The 16,755-nt window shown below is 41.6% G+C and overlaps 1 protein-coding gene across 5 annotated transcripts in view; it reads right to left on the reverse strand.

The window, feature by feature from the left end:
- tns1a (tensin 1a) overlaps nt 1-16,755 on the reverse strand; it is a 179,038-nt gene that overhangs the window by 139,369 nt on the left and 22,914 nt on the right. For all 5 annotated transcript variants that reach the window (XM_051941887.1, XM_051941886.1, XM_051941888.1 and 2 more), the window contains exon 2: nt 4,878-4,992. In XM_051941887.1, the coding sequence (XP_051797847.1) occupies nt 4,878-4,992 (115 nt within the window). The remainder of the gene's footprint in view (nt 1-4,877; nt 4,993-16,755) is intronic.

The following is a 16,755-nucleotide window of genomic DNA, read 5'->3' on the forward strand; positions in this document are numbered from 1 at the left end:
GCTTTTTGGTAAGGCACATCAACTCTATGTTCATTGACTCAAAAACCAAGCATACGAAGAAAAGAACACTGTCCCTACGGTGAAACATGGAGGAGGCTCGGTAATGTTTTGGGGCTGCTTTGCTGCATCTGGCACAGGGTGTCTTGAAAGTGTGCAAGGTACGATGAAATCTGAAGACTATCAAGGCATTCTGGAGAGAAATGTGCTGCCTAGTGTCAGAAAGCTTGGTCTCAGTCGCAGGTCATGGGTCTTCCAACAGGACAACGATCCAAAACACACAGCCAAAAACACCCAAGAATGGCTGAGAGAAAAGCGTTGGACTATTCTAAAGTGGCCTTCTATGAGCCCAGATCTGAATCCCATTGAACATATGTGGAAGGAGCTGAAACATGCCATTTGGAGAAGACACCCATCAAACCTGAGACAACTGGAGCTGTTTGCTCATGAGGAGTGGGCCAAAATACCTGTTGACAGCTGCAGAACGCTCATTGACAAATACAGAAATCGTTTAATTGCAGTGATTGCCTCAAAAGGTTGTGCAACAAAATATTAAGTTATGGGTACCATCATTTTTGTCCAGCCCTATTTCATTAGTTTGTTTTTTTAAATAATTATGTTAATCAACAATTCAAAAGTGATGGCTGTTATTTATTGTTACTTTTGTGAGTTTCAAGTGATTTCAGTGAGAATTGTGGGTTTTTCCTTCTTTAACTGAGGGGTACCAACAATTTTGTCCACGTGTGTAAGTGAATATTTATCAGACCAATAAGAGTGGTAGCTGTGAAACTATTGTAAAAAGTGTTCAAATAACTGGTATGGGTGAATTTCATCACAGCTGTGCAGACCTGGAAATTAAAAAAAAAAAAAACCTCATCCCCTTCCATAATGACAAAATAATAATGACTGTTAAAGCTATTTGAGGGCTGAAATATCGTTAAGTATTTGTAAGTCCCACAGGTTAGGCCTCTGAGACGCATGTTATTTGAGCTTCAAAGTTCCTTCATGACTTTGTAAGTAGTGTAATCTTCACTCAAAGTCCAATTGCTAGCTTTCAAACATTGTTTTACATCAGTGGATGGACTTTCTTGACTGGTCACCACATCATATAAGATGGTCTTTGCAGAGACAGGAGTTGCAAAGTTTAATCACATGACTGACGTTCCATAGTTAGGTCAGGGGATGATAAGTGAACAAAAAACTAAATTCTGATTTAAGGTTATTTTGTTAAAGATCAAGAATTTATTTATTTTTTTTTACAAAAAAACACAATTTGGTCTTTATTCCACTGGAAACCCAAGAGATGTCTTCAACAAGTGATGGTCCAGTGAGGTGGTTTTGCAGCGGGATTCATTTGTGTACGGTGTATTTTTGCAAGATGACTGACAAAGTGAAGTGAGCATCCTGTGTGTGCGCATCTGACTCTATACACCTGTCATAAGTTATAGCCGCTAGTCAACCACACAGCGTGCTGAGAGGATTTGTTTATATATATATATATATATATATATATATATGTATGAAGAGTTCATTTGCAAAAACAGATAACTCTGTTTTGATAAATTTTCAGAAATCTTTGTTTTTACTGTTTACTTGAAATAATATCAATCAAACTGAAGTTGAGTGGATTTGACTCAGTAGAAAAATACGTGACAAAATAGAGGAAAAATAAATTATTAGTGTTATTATTTCAAGTAAACAATTAAAAAAAAGAGTTTTCTGAAAACGGAGTTACCTGTTTTTGCAAATGAACTCTTCATATATACATATATATATATATATATATATATATATATATATATATATTGCATGAAGAGGTGTAACACAAATAAGTGACACCAATAAAGTTTGACATCTTTAGGAGCACACAGCCTTATTGTCACATCTCATCTCTTGGCCACAGGGCCCTCTAACAATGTTGCCTTTTCATGAGGTCCTTAGCAACACTTCCTAGTTACTAAGCAAAGATGCTTAGATATGCATTTAGGTGTTTTGCTCGTGAACATATGGAACACTAAATGCAAGAAAATAAGGACTGAGTCTTTTTAATAGTTTCGGATAGATTTGAAGTTGTTCTCTACTGTATTTTAACACAGAATGATAATTCTTAAAAAAGGAGGATGAAAAGGAAAGCTATTCTCCTGTGCTCCCCGTTCCTCCTGCTTCCCTTTGTTTTTCCATGTCTCCCAGCTCTCTCCATACCCCAATTTTTCTCTCTTCTCCTTGGCTCTACTCCCACTCCATGCCTCATCCCTCTTTCCCTCTTTTCCTTCTTATCTAGGCTAATGCAGCAGCGGCGGCGGCAGCAGCAGCAGGCATGCTAATTTTAACACCAAATCCTCAGCCAAAGCCCTTTACAAACCAGTTCTCCTACTGCTGGGCTTCTCTGTGTTTGTCATCTCAGCCTCCGCTAAAGACTCTGTTTGTACCGCAGTTCAAAAAAATGAGAAAGAGAGGGAGGGTGAGTGGAAGTGTGCAAAGAGAGATGGAGAGAGACCGGAAGAAATGAAAGAAAGAAAAACAAAATGTGAGGCTGCCCGGGAGTTCTCTAACATAAATTTCCCCAGGACCTTTCTTGGAGTGACAATAAAACGCTTAGTTCTTCTAAAATTAGAATGAGAATCTTGTGACTGAATAGTGGAGAAGGCAGGGACTGAAAGGCAAGAGGGAAAGAAACTGAAGCTTCAACCACTGACACATGGGAGATGGGTGCACAGCCTGTAAAACAGACTTACACAAAAATAACTAGAAAAGCACTCAGAGAGTGCAGACCTCCGCCAAGGATAGAGAGGAAAACAGGAAACCCATGCAGTAAAGGATCATGAGCTGGAATCAAACCTGCGTCTCTGACACAGTTCTGTTTATAAATCACCTTCTTAACCAGTTGAGCAATCTGGACACCTTACTCCAATTTGTTGGACGACATACTAACCTATGATGTTTTTGTCATATTTTGGAGCACATACTAAAAGATACAAAAAATTCAAAGTGATCCAAAATCCAGGATCCTTTCCGGATTGCCACCAAAATTAAATCAGCTCTTCCTCTTACCATAGTCTACATCCCCTCAAAATTTCATGTGAATCTGCCCAGGCGTTTTTGAGTTATCTAACAGACAGACAGACACACACACAAACGCTGGGTGTCACATAACCTCCTTGGCGGAGGTAATGATGGAAAATACATATAAAATGTAAAATTCAAAAACATGTAAATTCAGGTGGTGCTTCAGACAGATGCGATAATCTATTCTCAATTACACTACAGTGTTTTAGTCTACATGTCTTGTTATATTTCTGATATTTTATATGATTGCAAACTGATTGCCTTTTAGTTAGCTGCACTATTTGCAATTTGAAGACCTTTATAGGAAATGTGACTTCTATTTCCTACAACATTTTCTACACTAACAATGAAACAATCTTTTCATTTCCAGCCCTCGTTTGGACATATTGCACACATAGCAGAGTAATAAATGATCTTATTTTCAGTCTGTGTGCAGTGTAATGCTATTACATAACCAAAATATTGTCCCTTAAAGTTATGTTTTTACATAAAGAGGTACAAACTCTTTACAATTTTATATAAAAATGTAAACTAGAAATGAAATTATATTGATCTAACATTGAAAAAGCAATTCAGGTCTTGAATTCACAATCTAATGCTTTTTAAATAGTTTGTAAGAGTCTTTCCAGATTTGTTTTTTTGTTTTTTGTTTTTTGTTTTGGAATGGAAACTGAATTGATTATCCACAGCAGGTCTGCATGGGTGCAGAATGTTGATGCAGGGCTCTGAAAGGTTCTATATTTTTCTTTGTGGAGTTTGTATGTTGTCAGTGTGCTTGCAGGGGTTTCTGCTGGTGCTCCAATTTGCACTTTGTAGTAGGATATTCTGAATTGGCTGTAGGTGTGTAAGTATGAGCGTGTATAGTTGTCTTTGAGTCTCCAGCCACTTACTCATTTCAGGAGAGGTTACAACTCCCTCGAACCTCTGCAGGACAAAGAAGGCATAGCTAATGCTGGCTGGCTGGATGAGTAGGGCTGGCCCAAATAGTGGTTTCTGGTCTCCGGATATTCGGGCCCTATTATAGACGAATATCCGAATATTCATTCCGCCCCGCCCTGCCCCACCCCGAATATTCTGATCCATTCGTCTGGTCTCCCGGACGCAAATTTTGCACACTGCCTTCGTTTTGTCTTCAGTTAAACTGAAGAATTCCCAAACAGCAGAGGTCTTCAGCATCTTGTCTTGTGTTTATGCAACGAAGTGAAGCGTGACGTCAGAGTCGGCAGCCACCCGGCCATTCGGGTGGTGGTAACAAACACGAATGGATGAGCTGAAATGAGCCGAACACGGCGGGATGAGCCGAAGTGGGCCGAAGGCGAAGGGAAGAGACGAGCTCCGAATATTCCTATTTTCATCTGGGGGGAGGAGGGGGTGATCACATAGACATATGTGTATATGTCATAGACATGTGTGTATATGTTTATGTGATCACACGACGGGATGAGCCGATGTGGGCGAAGTCGGAGGGAAGACAGTAACGCCGAATACTCGTTCCGCCCGGTAACGTCCGACCGGGTTGGGGGGGGTGAATTTTCAGATACCAAAATTAATATCCAGATACCGCCGTCGCGAAAGAATATTCTGATATTCGGGTCCAGCCCCATGAGTCTGGCTAAAAATGTTACTTTGACTGTCTTTCATTGACCTTTACTCCACAGCATGCTGGGATAAACCTCTCCCTGCCAGTCACTCCTGAACAAAAATCTGTGGAACATTTTGTCACCCATGCCAGGAATTTAACCCGGCCACCGTCTGCTCACAAATCTCTCCTTCTAATGTCCGGTCTACTCACATTCAACATCCCAAACACTCACCTTTGCAGATTAGGCCCTCCTTGGTGATGGCTTGCTTGCATATATCACAACTCTTGGCCTTCTTGAATGGCTTCAACTTGAAGGTGTGTGTGTGGACGCCCTCCAGCTCATCAGGCTGTGTTGGAAGACAAGAGGGAGGAATGAAAGAAGATCAGGAGAGCATCAGTTGAAAAGAGCAGGTGCACAGCCAGTGAAAAGGTATGTGCCTTTCCTAATCAAGTCCAGTCAGTTTAATTAAACACAGCTGGACTCCAATAAAGAAGCAGAACCATCTCGAGGAGGATCAGAAGAAATGGACAGCATGTGAGTTAAATATGAATGTCGCTGCAAAGGGTCTGAATACTTATGACCATGTGATATTTCAGTTTTTCTTTTTTAATAAATTTGCAAAAATTTCTACATTTCTGTTTTTTTCTGTCAAGATGGGGTGCTGAGTGTACATTAATGAGAAATAAAATTAACTTGGCAAATGGCTGCAATGACACAGAGAGTGAAAAATTTCAAGGGGTCTGAATACTTTCCGTACCCACTGTATGTCTTCAAGAACCAGTAAACGAGTACATTTGTTCTTTAAAAAGCTAAAAATACAGGTCAAATTCATTTAGTACTTAGTTTCAGAGTTACATAAAAAGTGACTTTCGCTGATGGGATAATTATCTGCTGCATTCAAGCTGAAAACAATGTTGAGTTTATACGACAAATCTCAATATGATAACAAAAGTCTGACAATCCCAAAGCATTAGATTTTTCTTCCATGAAATATGGTATGCACACACAATGACACACACTAGTATATTCTGCCCACCAGCAGAGGATGTTTTCACTTTGAAGTTTTCTAGTTAAATGATTAATTAATGATGTCGAGCAGGGGAAAAGGTGCGTCACAGAAGCCAAAAACCTAAAAAAAAATGAAGGAATGATGCATGTTTGTGTCTGCGTTCATTTGTGTACAGGCGTCTGTGTGTACGTGCTGTACTGTATGCATTTGTGTGTTCGGGACACTTCACTTTGGAGCAGCCTGAGGACACAACAGCTCTAGAAAAACTGCATCAAATCCTGTGCAGAGCAATAGAGAAGAAACAGAGCATGCAGAATTTTGTCTCCCTAAACTACAGATATTGAAACACAGATGATGATGACAATGAAGAAGGTAGACTGCAGCTGTTTTGTGCATGTTGCTCATTGACAGGATAACAACAAACAAGATCCACAAAGATCTTTGCAAAATGAATTCCATGGTTGTCTAATTTATTCCTGACATGCAGTGACATTCCCAACACATTCACAGAATCACTGTGCTGCAATGAGATTTTCCATCCAAACAGCTGCACATCAGCCAGTGCAGACTTTGATTTGTTTGACCAGGAGAGTGTTAAATGCAGCCAAATACAGTGGAACTGAGTCACTAGTTTTCCTTTCAAGTGAACCCTAAAGAAGCTAAAACTGACAATAAATGATTAACAGTGTCACAACATTGTTGAAAAATTTAAATATGTAGCATTTTGGGTCTTAAAGATTTTGTTTAATTTTCAGAATATTTTAAGTCTGCATTTTTCTTATTATTCTTACATTTTTAATGTAATTTAACCCTCTGAACACAAAGACCCAAGAGTGTGAAAAGCATGTTTAAAAATGCCCAAGATTAAATGTTTCTTTTTCAGAGCCAGGAACTGTGCTAGAAAATTTCAGAACATAAACTAATATTGTATGATGTGCAGCTCTGTTGGAATCAAATTAACCAATTCTGAATTTAAAGTCAGAATATTTCAATAAAACAACTCTACATACCTAAAGGTGTAAAAAAATAAAAAAAATAAAAAATAAAAAATAAAGATATTATACTAACCACATTAAAAAAACAAACAAAAAACCCCCACTAACAACAAAAAACAGAACTCAGTCTATAATTTTAAGTTTTATTCTATTGTACAATTCTATCTGTGTTAGCTTGTTACTATTTTTTGAATTAGAAAGTCACATTTATTAAAAGAGGGCAACAAGGACAGGCAGCAAATCGCACATGTGCTTTGTTTTTTCTTATTTCTGACACTTTGTTTCACATCACTCAGTCATAGAAAGGAGTGCAAATAGACTTCTTAGCCCGCAGGCGGGCCGTTTTGAGAGTGCATAAGTTTTTTTAAAAATTGAACGAAGCTGCAAACTCAATGATACAAACACTATACACCCATGGAAAGCTTAGATTCTCATGAATCCGCCAGTATAAACCACTTTCAGATGTGATTACCAGAGCGGGTAATATAAACACATTTCTCCAAGAAACAACAAAACACTTAAAGAGCAGAACTCACCTTTGGACGCTCTTTGCTGGTTAAAAATGAAAATAATCCACAAAAACCGGCCAGAATCCAAGCTTAGGCATCCAGACAAAACTGGCAAGTATAATATTTTGTCCAAAACATGTCTTGAAATAAGTAAATAATCCACAAATAGCTCAGCTCCGTGCGCATGCACGGGGCGCATGGTGGCGCTGCGCATTTCATATTCACTGTACTTCTGTCCATATTTTTATGAACAATACAGATATTGGCGCTGTTTCGCAGTCAAAATGGCGGCTGAGCTCTAACCTTTTGATTGACACCGCATTTCAACCAATCAAGTGACTCTGGCCTGCCTTCTACGGCTAAACAGCCAACCGTTGCCGAGACTGACAGATCTGGACTACCTCATTTCCTGAGTTACTTCTGCGCAACTCACGTCGGAGGAAACTTTAGATTGACAGGGCTTGTAGCCAATGAGCTGCTCAAACCTTCTACATAAGGAAGACAAAGGCAGAGAGGTGTGAACACAGAGGCTGTGTCCGAAATGGCATACTAATGTACTACATACTACATACTCAATGAGTATATACTGTATACTACGTACTATAAGTATGATTAGAATGCCAACCGTTCACACTGTAGTATACTACTATGTTTCCCATAATGCATTTCAAACCTCCGACGACAAAAACCGGAAGTACGGCTATCAAATATCTCGGCTGAATGCTGGCTTCAGGTCGATTTTACGCTAACAAACAGTCGCATAATTAATGTGGCAATTTCAAGCCGGCACTCCTCATGCAGTTATTAGCCAGATTATGCGAATCGTTTCAATTGTAGCTGCAGGCTACTGGAGGTAGCTGCTACTTGTTCTGTATGCAAAGCGAGCTGCTGCAACTAGCTGCTAGCATTCAGTAGCACGTTGTGAGGCGTCTGACAAATTTAAAACGTTGGTCAGAAAACGCCTATTTCTCAAATCTGTGGGGTGATTAGGATGACTACTTAACCACATAAAATAAAATAAAAATCGTCCCATTTCGGCTACAGATCCCGCGGAGGCTTCCATTTTGGTGGGTAGCTCGCAAAGCATTATGGGGCGGTTGAGTATGACTAGTGTGGTCACCGTGCATACTTAAAAATTTTCCGGAAATAGTATACATCCGGGTATTTGTCGCATACTCAATCTTTTCATACTATCTAATGTGAACGCACTACATACTTATTTTGACGTCACACTTAGTATGAGTAGTACGTTAGTATGCCATTTCGGACACAACCAGACACTCTCTGCTGCGCGTCTGAGAGCTCCAGGGGAGCAGACTCACAGGCACATCAGTGTCTGCCTGCTCTGTCTCCCAGTGAATTGTGTTTGAGTGTTTTTATGAGTTGTTTTTGAGGTTTTGGAGTGAAAATAATGTCAAAACTGGACAGAAAAACGTACATATACCATTGTCCTGAGGGTGTGCCAAGAGTGTGCCAAATGGCCAGCGCCTGGGCATATTAGTACAAAAATGTGTGAAACACTCATTTCTTGTAGTATTGCAATCAAGCTCTCACAGTGTTGTCACACTTATTTTAAGGTGTTTAATTAGGGAAATAATTTAGGCGAAAAAAAATTTCATCCTAATTCAGTGTGTTCTAACAAAAAATACTCCGTGCCAGTAGCACTTAGAATAATTCTGACTGCACTGTGTGAAAATTCAGGTTGTCAGCTTTCAAATGAGACCATAACCATGCATGCACTCCAAACAGTTCAAGAACAGCATTCAATTTACTTTGGGTACATCTTCAGTAGAAATTTCAGGCGGAAATATTTTTATTGTCAATTTTTCTATATATCCAGGACTTTCAGAAGAACCGAAAAGACGTTTCTCGTTTTCGTATTAATATCATACATAACGAAGGATCAAAATACAGTATAAATAAAATAAAATAAAATAAAATATGTAAAAATCAACCTATGTGCACTGGTGGTAGTACAATATAGTGACAGTTTATTGAGGTGATAGTAGTGCAATATGGTAGCAGCTTGTTGACAGACTACAGATTGTGATATAAAGTAACAGACAGTGAATGTATGAGTGTCTATGTGCAAAAACAGCTGAGGCAGAGGAGTCCTTGTGTAAATGGGTGTGTTTAGAGTCCAGGGGCAGGTGGCAGAGGGGGAGGTAGTGGGCAGAGTTCAGCATCCTGACAGCCTGGTGGATGAGGCTGCCGTACCTTTTTCCTGAAGGCAGGAGGCTGAAAAGGGAGTGTGAGAGGTAGGATGTGTCACTGGTGATTCTGATAGCTTGGCGGGTGTTGACGAGGACCACCACAACTATGTCATCCGCAAACGTGATGATTTGGTTGGTGTTCTCGGTTGGTACATACAGTAATTGTGGGTCAGCAGGGTAAAGAGCAGTGGCTCTGGATCGCCTTCTACGCCTCTCCACTGCCCAATGCTCACTTTTCTCAACATCCCTCTGTCTGAACAACCTCCTTGGTGACTCACAATAATGATGCCATTTCCTATTAGTATTTGTGCAGCTGGGATGGTCTGGCTTGGCCTCCGCTGAACTGTAAATCTGAGTGCTCTTTATTGAAAACACTCTTTTCTAGCCACCTTATTTCAGCAATCACCTTATAAAGGAAGAGTTAATAAACACAACTTTGTTTATTAAGAGTTAATAAACACAACTTTGCTACATTCCTGCAACATTTTTTCCAACAAACCAGAAGAATGCCTGTTAAAGTTGTTCCACTTTATCTGGATATGCGCCCAGATAGACTGGATATCCTTTGATATCAGGGGTCAAACCACTCAAAACCACATAGCCAAAAGTTACAACAAAAAGTTTTTCGTTTAGCTAATGGGAAAATAGCATAGAAAAGTTGGTCTGTATGCTTGCAAAAAAAACAAAAAACAAAACAAGAATACAATAAATACGGTTCTTTTGTTCTTTTGCAAAACCTGCTGTAACCTGTGTATTGTATTTTTTTAAAAAAGAATATTGTAAATGCTGTCTTTTGTCACCAATTACAAAAAGAAAAAAATACAAGGAGATTTAACATGTCAAGGTTAATTTTAACAATAACAATATAATAATAATAATAATAAGACGAAGAAGAAGAATATATTTTATTGAAAGTGCCTTTCAAGGAACTCAAGGACACTTTACAGAGGCATAAAATCAACAACAATAATTAAAAGCTATACAATAAAAAAATATCAAAAACTATTTAGGGGCTAAGACTTTATCATGGTATTTTTGGCATGAATGTAACACTAATTTACACATCAGAGATTAGAATAATACAAATATTATATAATATACTACTTTGCCTTTACATATTTAAGGTAAAGACCCTTCAGTATTGCAAATTATGGCAAAGACCCAACAGCCTCAAGAGTTATGGAGATTAACCTGACATATGTGGAAAAGTGGTGACTCGACACACACACACACACACATATATATAGATATATATATATATATATATACACCCACTGTCAAAAGTTTTGAGACGGGTTCTAATTTATTTAAAAGAGAACGTGTCTCAAAACGTTTGACAGGGGGTGTATATGAAAACGCAAGAAATCCCAAGAAATCCCAGGATTCACAATGAGCAAGCTTTATTTAATTTTGGAATGTTTTTTGATTTTCACTATACTTTGTATGATGTATTTTATTCAGTTTTGTTTCTATTTTATTATTTCTTAAATTTATTTTTTTTGTCACAATTATTAAGCTTAGGACTAATATAAACAGCAATCTCAAAGGAAGAGATGCCAGAATCTGGCCTCAAACTGGCAATCTCCTGGTTATTGATCCAGCAATCTAACCTTTGGATTACATCCTGTCCAACCTGCCCACCTACAGTATTTTTCATTCCAGCTAATTGTAATACAGTAGGTTACAACTGGTCTACATATATTTCTGAACAAATTCAAATGAACTAATCAGACTAATCAACATAGAATCATATAATTTTTAGATTAGAAAGAAATTCTGTCATTTTTGGCTGAAACAATCACAAAAAGTCCATCAAGGATTGCAGGCAATAAATTGACTGGGCAGCACACTCTGCTACCTGCTGAGCCATAGCCTACTACTAATATTGCTTGAAGTGCTTCCCTAACTTTCATAACCAATAAAACGTCATTGTATCTGTTATTATAGTTACAACCACTCCTGTACTACCACAACAAATTTTAATCACTACTATTACAACTAGAACAACTACGACTTCAAAGGACTCTAGGTGTGAAGAGGTGGACTGATGAAAGCTCGACTAAGTCGTATAATCCTTTATTTCATCATCTTTGAGCTCACTTTCTGGCGGCTTTCTGCAGCCTTTTTTTCCCTCCATGTGCTGCAGTCAATTTGGTTCAAAGCTTTTATAAAAGTGTATTTCTCAGCGTTTTCACTCCCCTATCTCCCTACATCTTAATGGTTTCTGTCATACCGTGTCATGCTCACCATAAGCTCTGGAGAGGCATCACTGCTGACCTTGGCTGCGCACAACCAGACCCAGCATATTAGAACAGGAAACTTCAAACAAACAATATGCTACAGGCATGCTGATAGATCATATAAAAACTCAATTAGCAACTGCTCTGCCATCCATCTGCTCTGCTATGCACGAATGACCTTTATCTTTCGTGAGTTTTTTGATGCACTGAACAGTGGCTTAGATTCTAAACACAGACAGGCCATAGATATTTCTTCCACTTTCATTAAAGTGAAGAAACGCAATCTGAGACCACTGATTCATTGTGATTACTGGAGGGTTGCTTCGATTTACAAATTAAAAAAGACAATTGCAGATGGAAAACAGAGTCAGAAAATCAGTAGAGAAAATACCCATATATTAGGTATTTGGCAAACTCTTCCTAATGTTTGCCCAAATATGAAATACTTGGAGCATCCATTTGCTTGTAATAACAAATTTCTTGGTAGTACTGCCCTGCAGAAAATGACCTGATACTCAAAATCATTTAAACAAGTTGGAACAATGTGTCACTTGTTTCCAAGGAGAATACTAATATACGGGTCACTTCATGTGAAAACACACAACTTCCAGAAAAGTGGTTGCTGCACCATTGACAATTTTCTCAAGGATTTATGTGCTGAAGGATAGTTACAATAGAACTTTCCATGCAAAATTATAGGTGGCTTGCAAACACGTGACTTAGCGGTGGCATTAACTTCCGGTTAATGAAGTGGTGGTCAGGCCAACCAAAATGACTGCCGCAGAGCAAGGAAAACGCAACTCTTTTTCGGAGTATTTTCGTGCTTTAGATTCTAATTCTCAAGCTCAATACATCGAAAAACTCAAATTTTGTGATGGCATAGATCCTTATGCGTTATCCACGAAGGATTTGACCTACGAGTTGGAAAAATATCCGCCAGTTCAGTTCCCTGATATCTCAAACTATCTGGTGCTACAAACAAGCTTTTGCACTGCTAAACAAATGAAGGCTTGGAAAAGCATGGATTCATACAATTTCTTTGTCTGTGGATGTGTCAGGGGCTACTGGGGTGAGCTCAGGAGCAGAGAATACTCAGCGACTGTAAATGCAACACAAGCTTTTATTCTAAAGAAACGGAATTACTACACACAAACAAAGGGTTAAGGAAAAAACTGAAAGCGACAGCTCTGGCTGTAAATGTCTAAACCTACTGGTGGCTGACGAAAGAAAATTCGATGAACTGAAACCGCCGTCGAATGTTGGGCTCTCATTAACTTCAATTACTCAGTACTCAGAGAAAATGCTGTAAGTCACTACTATCTCAAATTCTTTACTTTAACCAAACTACAAGATTCAAAGCCAACAAGGCTCACTGAAACTTCTTCTATAATTCAAACTCCGATCAATTACTGGGAAGACAAAGGGAAAACTCTACGCTTTTCTCAAAATCCAAAAGACTAAAAACTAATACACCAAAGATGGAGATGCTCGGGGTGGGTCCACAACAGGGCTGGAAACTGAGGTCCGCGGTATGCCAAGGAAGAGAGGAGACGACATGGTTTAACAGGTAAGCAGCCACAGGAACCGGTAATCCAACTGAAAGGAAATGGAGGACAGGAGAGTTTAGCGAAAAGCTTTGGCAACTGAGAAATACTGCTCAAGCTGTGAACCCTACGAGCACTGGCTACGATCCGGCACAGAAGAGTGGCTGGCGTCTCCCTTTAAGCAGCAACAATAGCAGGCACACCACCTGTCGCAGATCTCACTGATTAAGTCAATAAAAAACACCTGCAGCCTTGCTGCCGGAGATACCAAAAAACAAAACACAAAGGGCAGGGGAGAAAAATTAAAACTATTCAGGCCTGGCTGGCGTCAACCTGACAGGATGGGTTAAAGAAGTCGGAGTTAAGATCCTGAAAGAAAAATCCTGCATCATAAAAAGCCGTGTAAGTAATGATTAATGTAAACTTGTACTTGCTAGGTGTGTTAGCTCGGTGAATGCTAAAACGTGTTTCTGCTGTTCTTTTCAGGTGAAACATTCGCAATGTTTATCAAAAACACCAACTCATACCTGGTTGTTGATTAAATAAGATGGAGAAATAATAACCGCGCACTGCGACTGCATGGCAGGGTAAATAATCCTTCAGTGTGACAGTTTTGTGACAGTAAACAAGCTAAAAACAGCGAACGTTAGCTTGTTAAGTGGGTAGTTAGTGCTACCAATCTTTAAAGAATGGGTCTTAAAACCAACACAGACAGGCTCTAAGCATGTATATCATAATACTTCACTAACCTTTAATGAAGTGATCGCCACAGACTCTGGCATTCTTTGACTCCGCTCCCTTCGAACTTAAGGAAATGTTAGCGAGCCATTTTTCTCTGCGTCTTTTCGTAAAATCCTTAGTGCGAGGCCCTTTTTTAATCTCTTCACGAGGAACCCTGAAGTATCCTTTATCAATTTCGCGATTTGATCGATTAGAACAACCTAAAACAACACACGCAAAAGGCATTTTTGACCGATGAGTGAACGTTAGCCACGCTCGCCGCAGTCAACAATCAGCTCCGCTGACCACCACTTCATGATATGCATAGGTAATGAGGCGGATGTGACGTCATTTGCAAGCCACCTATAGGTCTCTATCTCTACTAGTTCCAAAGTTGTGACCTCTTCAAATTTCTGGAATTTGGACCTAAACCCACCCCCTAAATCCTCGCCTAGGATTTTGCACTATTTAACTGCTTATTTCTCAGCCTCTAGACATTGTTGATGGCTGAAATTTGGCAGACAAGCTCACAGCAACCATCTGACATCACATATAGCCTCACAGCCTCCTTGCTACTCTCTACAGACTAGGGGAGCCTTCTAAAAATGCTAAAAAAAAAAATTAAGAAAAACACAGTCGCGAGTAGGTTTTAGGGGTCTGAAATTACTAGAAATGTTATAAATGTTGACCCAAGGACCGCTCTGTCCTATTCTAAACAAAATTGTATGATAACTTACAAAGTTGGAGACTTCTGGGAGTATTATATAGAAAGATATGAGCTGCTAAAATGTGTACCCCACAAAAAGTGACCAATTTTGGTGAGGCCGGAAGGCGATGTGGCACAGGCGCTACAGATCTATAAATTTGTATACATTTTCCATCATGGTACTACAAACCTACAAAATTCTGGTTTGGCATATTTCCTCCTTCATGGTCAACCATACACTTGAGGTGAATCCCTATAACCTGCTTGCGAACCTGTTTTCCCTTATATGAACTGAGTGATAGTGGAATGGTGTGGCACAGGTGGCAGAGATCTATCAACAAAATTCAATTCATATAATGCAAAACATAGATTCACAGCTGTTTATATGGGGGCCGGCAGATTACTCCAGTGAGACTGCCAAGGCGATCGAAGATCTGTGGAAGCGTAGCAGCACCGGGCTATCTCCACACCAGCAGCAGCAGCTGAAAACGCTCCTGGAGGAGCATAAAGACATCTTTGCGGCCAACGTTTAAGACTGCCGGCGGACCTCCCTGGTCCAACACCACATCGAGACGGGAGACACCCCGCCCATCCGTATGTGCCCCTGACGGCTCACGCTTACCAAGCTGGTCCAGGCAGCTGAAGAGATGATCCGCGAGATGCGGGACGCCGGAGTGATCGAGCCCTCTGACAGCCCCTGGGCCGCGCCGGTCGTGCTGGTGAAGAGAAAGGGTGGTGGCTGGCAGTTCTGCGTGGATTACCGGCCTCTGAACAGTGTAACCAAGAAAGATTCATACCCTCTGCCCCACATAGATGACGCCCTCGACTACATCTCCGGCTCCAGCTGGTTCAGCTCCCTCGATCTACGCAGCGGTTACTGGCAAGTGGAGTTAGCTCCGGAAGCAAGGCCCAAGGACTGTGGCAGTTCTGGGTCATGCCATTCGGGCTCTGCAATGCACCGGCAACGTTCGAACGGCTGATGGAGAGGGTGCTGGCCGCCGTTCCCTGGGAGCGGTGCGTGGTGTACCTCGACCACCTGCTGGTACACACCGACAGCTTCGATGGGACCCTCGCCAACCTGAAAGAGGTCTTCGGGCGCATCCGCCGAGCCGGGCTGAGACTGCATCCGGGAAAATGCCGCCTGCTGAGCCGAGAGACAGAGTTCTTGGGGCACATCGTCAGCGCTCGGGGCGTGGCCACCAATCCCGACAAGGTGATCGTGGTTCGGGACTGGCCGAGGCCAACAAGCGTCAGTGAGCTCCGAAGCTTCCTGGGACTGGCGTCGTACTACCAACGCTTCGTGAAAGGCTTCGCCACCATCGCCGGTCCACTTCACCGCCTGACAGACAAGGGCCGGCCCTTCCAGTGGGACGACAGCTCCATCGCCGCCTTACAAACATTGAAAGTCACCCTGACCGAGGCCCCCGTCCTGGCGTATCCATCACCGCAGCAGCCGTTCATCGTGGACACCGATGCCAGCAATGTCAGCGTGGGGGCGGTGCTGTCACAGAGAGAAGGGGAGGCTGAAAGAGTGGTGGCCTACTACAGCAAAGCACTGAACCGGGCAGAGCGGAACTACTGCGTTACCCGCCAAGAGCTGCTGGCCGTTGTGTTGGCGCTGCGCTAGTTTTGATCGTACCTCCTGGGCTGGCGGTTCCTGCTCCACACCGACCACGCTTTGCTGACCTGGCTGATGAGTTTTAAAGACCCAGAGGGCCAGGTAGCTCGCTGGCTCGAGATCCTCCAAGAATTTGACTTCGAGATCTGACACCGGCCGGGGCGACAGCACAGCAACTGTCCAGGCATCCCTGCGCGGCGGTCGAGTGCCGCTACTGCCAGCGGCAGGAGGAGCAGGGTCTCGAGGTCCGAAGTGCGGCAGTGGTGAGTAGTTCCCATGGGCTATCACTGTCTTCTGCTGAGTTGCAGAGTTACCAGGCGGCTGACGAAACGCTGAGCCTGCTCCAGAGGTGGCTGGAGGGGGGACACCGGCCGGAGCGGTCCAAGGTGTCCAGATGTGCGCCCGAGGTGAAGGCCTACTACTCACAGTGGGGCAGCATCGAGTCCAGTGAGGGCCTGCTCTACCGCCGCTGGGAGGCACCGGGTTGGGGCCACGACCTCCTCCAACTGCTGGTCCCTCGGGCACTCCGCTCCCAAGTCCTGGGTTCGGTCCACG

This window comes from Acanthochromis polyacanthus, chromosome 22 (genome assembly GCF_021347895.1).
Source record: "Acanthochromis polyacanthus isolate Apoly-LR-REF ecotype Palm Island chromosome 22, KAUST_Apoly_ChrSc, whole genome shotgun sequence".
Classification (NCBI taxonomy): Eukaryota; Metazoa; Chordata; class Actinopteri; family Pomacentridae; genus Acanthochromis; species Acanthochromis polyacanthus.